At 43.7% G+C, this 6539-nt stretch overlaps 1 protein-coding gene across 1 annotated transcript; it reads left to right on the top strand.

Annotated features, from left to right (window-relative positions):
• Positions 1-826: 826 nt before the first annotated feature.
• LOC136619836 (ubiquinol-cytochrome c reductase complex assembly factor 5-like) lies at positions 827-4950 on the top strand. Its single transcript, XM_066594574.1, has 2 exons — positions 827-1000; positions 4822-4950. Exons 1-2 carry the CDS (start codon positions 850-852, stop codon positions 4923-4925), a joined length of 255 nt encoding a protein of 84 aa, XP_066450671.1. The 5' UTR covers positions 827-849; the 3' UTR covers positions 4926-4950.
• The last annotated feature ends 1589 nt before the right edge of the window (positions 4951-6539 follow it).

The raw sequence follows: 6539 nt of genomic DNA, 5'->3' as shown, positions 1-6539 counted from the left end.
ACGGCTCTTCTAGGTGAGTTAAATTTTTTTCTCACTTTTCTTTACAGCTAGAGAGGATTTTAAGGGAAGGGCTTATATTTCAAGCCCTTCCCCGAAAATAATCGCTGCGTTGCTTGCCTGCAACCCATAGCTTTCAATGGGGCTGCAGAAGCACTAGCCCCATTGAAAGCAATGGATAGCATCGCGGGCCTCTGTCACAGCTATGGCAGAGGATTCCTTCATATTCACAGTCCCCGCAGGGATGAAGGAATCTCCTGCCATAGCTGTCACAGCTGTGTCAGGGGAGCGCGATGTACTGCCTATGTTTTCAATGGGGCTTGCGCCGGCCCTATTGAAGCCCACAGGCGATAGTGCTGCTTTTTCTTAGCGCTGCGAGTGTGCAGTGAAGGCTTCGCAAAAGAGAATGAAACCATTAAAAAATCATTGGTTTCATTTTTATGCGTTTTCACTCACTCTCACAACACAAAATAGCCTATCACCAGTGTGAAGCCGGCCTGAAAGAGATATCCGGGCGTCATCTTAGGCCATGTGAACCGCTGGAAAATTCTGATGCGGATTGCAGTAGGGTTGCCGTGGATCTGTGCGTGGGTTAGACTTGTTTAATGGGGAAAACAGGAAAACCTGACACAGATTCTCAGCACATTAAGCAGTGACATCAGTTCTTTTTTTTTTTTTTCCCACGACATGGATTTCAGATTTATGCCAATAAAACAAAAAACTTTCAAATAAATGGGACACTTGATGAGGATTCGATGCAAATTCCAGGTGAACACGGCTTTAAATAGTTTCTTTTGCCTTTTTTATGAAGAGTAGAATTGGATTTGTTCTTTCTCTTGTGGACTTGCAGATATGAGGTCTAGGAGCACAATTCAAACTCTAATGGATATGGTCCCGGGGAAGCGGAGATTCGGCATGTACCGCTTCTTGCCTTTCTTCTTTGTCCTCGGAGGAGCCATGGAATGGTTTATGATCAATGTTCGAATTGGCAAGGAAACATTTTGTAAGTACTGCAGTCTTCCTGCTTCCTCAAAACATCTTGTGTTACATACAGATATCCTGTTGCCTTACTCTAGTAGATTCTCTAGTTTTTGGGCGCTGTGTGTGTATATAATATATATTTTTATATATATCCCATGAAAGGCATTTTTTCACTTGGCTTTAATTGCATTTCCCTTACGCCCATGACCGCACCAGTGAAAGACCACCTCCCATCCAGACAGGAAACGGGAACCTCCCAGATCTCTTTAAAGGCGGGAACACCCTTCACCTCACCAGTTCTTTTTTCCTGTACTTGGGACATGTTGGAAAATGCTGAGCTAGCTGTTTGGCTGCCTCTACTCTGTCAAGGCTTTCTTCAGGATGGGCCGCAGGGCCTTACTCCCAAACTCGATGGCATGAGAGGTTACCTGAGTCATTCCATGTCAAGTGGTCTAATGCTCCCCACCTTCATATCTGAGATTTTGTTCAAAATCTGTGTATTGCATGCCCATGGTATCAAAAGAAATTTCCCAAAGTTTTATGTTCCTACAGCTAATGTTTCCTGAGTTTGATCCCTCTGTTAGGGGGTGTCTGCAAGTACACTCACAACAATGAATAAAATGGTATTTTTTTTAGATTCGGAACTTCCACTTGGTTGGTTGGGGTTCAACATCAGGAAAGAGTACCAATACTTCAAGGCTACAAGACAGCGTTTGAGTTTCACTAGTACTCTATTGGGGGATTCTCCAATCCAATGAACTGTTGGCCATCAGTAGTGTAGTACTTCAGGCTATAAACCTCCCTAATTAGTAATCTAGTATAACCTCTCTTGGGTGTGTAAGGGAAATAACAAGATTACTTACACATAATTAGTTTTCCATGGGCCCACGACAGCAACGCTAATTTTCCCCCTTCTGCTAGATTAAAAAAAAAAAAAAAAAAAGATAAAATAGTAAAAGGAAGTCAATGGAATGTCATAAAAAGGGACTGAGGAGGTGAAGGGTTTTCCCGCCTTTAAAGAGATCTAGGAGCTTCCTGTGTCATGTCCGTATGGGAGGCGGTCTCTCATGGGTGTTTTTTTTCCTCAACCATTTGTCTTTTGTAGCTGGTATACATTGTAGAATTCTCAGTCTTATTCATTGTTGAGGCCCTCAGACGAGCTCTCTGGCAGCCTGGTCTCCAGCCCTCCCCCTCGTCCCCTAGCCTATTCTAAGCTCAAATCTTAAAAAAATAAAGAAATAAATATATATTACACTACACACATATACAGTGAATGTAAAAAGTCAACCCCCCCCCCCCCCCCCCCCCTGAAATGCTGTGTGGAAGGGTTGTCTGTTGTAGTTTGTTTGTAATTAAATTGTCAAATCTTTTCCTCCTTTTTGAATATGTATATTATAAAATGTAGAGTTTGATCTCAGATTAGGCTCGGAAGAGAACAGGAAGGAGGCAGGAGACCAATTAGAAATTATGCTTTTTAACACAGAATAAGATGCAATTCATTAAGAAAAATAAATAAATTGATGCAAAGGGAATCTGTTATTACTGAATGTGGTACACGGACTTATAAGCTATTTCTCTGTTATCAGCCCAAAGGCTGAAGCATATTATATATTGTTATGTATCTACCAAATAAAATGTAGCTAAGATACACTGTGTAACCAGATACCAGGAGACTGAACTGGAATACACCCCTGCTTGCTCTTCCTCTCCCTACCCTGCTGTAATCTGAGAACGCAGTGTAAGTGGAAACTGGGAGATTGCAGCTACAATCCCCCATGGGCCCCCTATCTCTCTTTCTAGCTTCCTGTATCTCCCTCCCACCTTTTCTGTATGTAACTCACATAAGTGAAAGTAAATATACTTTTCCTGGTTTCTTTATGTGATGAAAAGATAAGATGAACCAATAATTGTCAGGGAACTGGGGTCCGGGTAACTGGAAGTCCCTGAAACTACCCGCAACTCCTGTCCCTACCTACTTGTCCCCCTAGGCTAGGCCCTAGGGTGACAACTGGGCAACAGTCCCTAAACTCGCTAGGGATGCAGGGCAGGAGTCAGACTCACAGACAAATACAGGTAAACACACAAACAGAAAGGCAGGTCAGGCAATCCGGGTTAGCAACAGGAGAGAATGAGGTACAAGGGGTCAGGCGATGGCAAAGTCAGGTCCGAAGCCAGAGAGTCAAGGCAGGAAATCCAATACAGGTAACGCGGGTGTAGCTGGAGACCAAACATACACTGGCAAGGTCCAGAGGAAACTGAGTGGCTTAAATGCTGTCAGAACTCCTGCCCCAGCAGCTGATAGGGGCAGGGAGCCTGACAGCAGCAGGACCCAATCCCAGGACGCCGGGAGTGAACAGCGCCTGTCACCTGCTCAAGACAGGCAGCGACAGAAGGAACACACCTGGGCGTCATGGCAATGGGGATGCGGGGCAGTAACCTGCCGCGGCCCCAGTAAAATGGCTAACTAGGCGCACGGGAGCGTGCGAACTGGTGCATCGGACCGCGGCAACCAGGGAAGGTCTCCAAGATCGGAACTCCTCTGCGCCGCAGCCTGGGTAATAGGACTGGTAGTGCGGGCACAGAGACCCTCAGAGCCGCCAGACCTGACAATAAATGTTCGCTTTTTAATAAGTAAAGCTCTGTCCATGATGTAATAGGGACCCAGAGATTTGGATTCAATATACAAACATCCCTCTGAGCCTGTCAACCTTATAATAAACATTTGTTCACTTCCTATATGCACTGGGTTTACATCAGAAGTCGGATCGTACATGACTACCACAGATGGATGGAAAGCTGTTAATGAGCGGGAAAGCCACAGCTCATGAATATCAAGAACTACACAGAATACGCTCATCTTTCATTGAGCAGCGCTGTGCAGATACAAAATTTGAACAGGCAGATTACTTAGTGCGTCGCTCAATGCACTTCCAGCTGACACCGAAGGAGGTAAGTATAACACATCCCCGGACTCAGGGTCACTCAGTGGGTCACATACTATCAGCCCATAAGTCTCTTTAACCACTGACCGCTACAGGACGTTAGTTTACATCCTGGCTGTGGAGTAGTTAACTCAACAGTAAACTTGCCAGTAATCACAGAGGGCCGATGGCTTGCCATGGCAACTAGATGCCACGCACTGGTGTCCAGGCCTGCCACTGTTTGTGATCAGAAGTACTGCAATGCATTATTATAGTGATCAGGGACATAAACCAAATATGTGAGTTTTTAAATATTTCTAATCATTGTATCCGTAACTACCTGTACATTACTTGAACACTATTTATCCTGCACGTCAAATGTAAGGTAAAAAAAACTTTAAAAACTGAGGCAAAATGCTTGTTTTGTTCATTTTGCCTTACAATAAAAAACCACAATAAAAGTGAATAAAAAAGACCTATGTACTATCAAACAGTACCAATAAAAACTACAGCTCGACACGAAAAAACAAGCCCTCACAGAGCTCCATCCAGGGAAAAATAAAGTTATGGGAATCAGAATGAACGATGTAAAAAAAAAAAAATTCCAAAAATTGTTTTTTATTGTGTAAAAGGGGAGAAACCTAATAATAAATTTAATACCAAAAATAAATTTGGTATCCTCCTAATCGTATCAGGCTACAGAGAAATATATATTGTTTATGCTGCATGATTAACACTTACATCAATTCTACACCTTTTTTTTTTTCTCTGTCCCCCAATAAAAATGTATAAAAGTTTTACAATGCATTTTATTTAACCAAAAAGGGTACCAATGGCTCTTGAAAAGTGTAAATCGTTGCATCCTTCTGGCCAAGAAGGGCCGGGTCCTTAAGGAGTTAAATGTTTCTGATCTTCCTTTCAGATGATGTGTACAGAAGACGCCAGTCGGAGAGAATGTGTGAACAAAGAGCTTTCCTGCAGCAAATTGCCAACTCAAATACCTCACAGAGTAAAAACCATGACTGAAAATAAATATGTATTTCTCATAAAATGGCTTTGGCATTGTCAGTTATTTGTCCCCAATTTGATGACCAATGTCACATGAGTGTAATATTCGCACATTTCTGGGATTTCTGGCCTTAAGGCCTCCTGAACATGGGCGGGTCGCACCCCGCATGCGGGATTCCCGCAGCGTAGTTCAACCCGGTGCCCGGCAGGCATACCTCTCCAACATTATTCTCCTCTGCTGCGAATGTGCCAGCCGGAACTGCAGCGCCCATGCGCAGTATAGAGGACGCCGTGTCATTACGCGACCACAGAACGGACGGCTTGCATTGACTTTAATCGAAGCCTGCCGTTCGTAGCCCGCACAAAATCGCAGCATGCTGCAATTTCTTCCCCACGAGCAGAAAATGACAATTGCATATTCTCATAGCATGCTATGGGCTGGATTTGCTGCAGAATCCAGCTCCAGATTTCGCAATGCAACTCCGTCCGTGTGCAGGAGGCCTAATGGAGACATTCAGAGGTTTCCAGTGAAAAACTGAGGCAGAAACCAATAAAAGTTGGTTTATATACTCAGTGGGGATTGGAGTTTAAATTTTTTTTTTTGAAGGATAAAATAGTACCGAAAGTGGCCACCCGGGGAATAATTAATGGCTAAGTACTATCCATTCTTGTTAGGGACTGGAATATGTTTACTATATGATGGCTCAGTCATTTGTTATGTTGGAAAAACCTATATACAGGATTTTATGTGTGATATGTGGTCCTCTAGATACGGATCAGTGTGGTCCTTGGATGTGGTCGGTATGGTGAGCGCTATTTGGACATGGTTCTGCAGATCGGGTACGGTGGGCGCTCCTTGGACGTTGTCCTACAAATGGGGTACGGTGTATGCTCCTTGGACGTGTTTAATAATTTGTTAGCACTTCACGGTTTAACCAGTGAGGTACCCTCCGGTGATGTTAGAGTCCTAGTCCTGCAGTCCTCTGTACCAATCTGAATAGCAGACTGACACAATCCTTTCACTAGCTGCATTATATATGCCATGGCAATCACATGCAGCGCCACATATTCCCCTGGTGGCAACATTTGGCTGCCAGTCTGCACCGCTATTTCTAACAGTAAAAATGGAAATCTAACAGATTGGAAACAAACTAACAGCATTCTGTTTTTTTGAAAACCCATTGAAATCAATGGGGAAAAATATGGAAACGTTTAATTCCATTTTTCTGAGCCAGACACGAAAAAAACAGATGGAATTTTGACAGAAAGCCCTAAAGCAGGCGTGAAAGCAGCCTTAGCTGAGCAAGGGATCTCTTAGGCTGTGTTCACACGGGGCAGATTTGCGGTGGAATTTCCGTGCAGACTCTCCTCATGGAAATTCCACGACATTTACAGTCTCAGCATTATAATCCGCACAAGACCCGTGTGGAAAATGACATGCTGTGGAATTGAATTCTGCACCACAATTTTATCGCAGTTTCCACTGCGGAATTCACCTCTTCTCAATAAGGGGGAGAATTCCGCCCAGAAATACGCGATAAAACCCACTTAAAATTTTGCACCAAACGGACATTCCGCAGCAACTTCACCCTGTGTGAACGAAGTCTTAGTTTGCCAATAGCTATTCCTTCT

This window comes from Eleutherodactylus coqui, chromosome 3, assembly GCF_035609145.1.
Source record: "Eleutherodactylus coqui strain aEleCoq1 chromosome 3, aEleCoq1.hap1, whole genome shotgun sequence".
Lineage (NCBI taxonomy): Eukaryota > Metazoa > Chordata > Amphibia > Anura > Eleutherodactylidae > Eleutherodactylus > Eleutherodactylus coqui.
The sequence above is the reverse complement of the archived record's forward strand: the minus strand, read 5'-3'. Positions and strand labels throughout refer to the sequence as shown.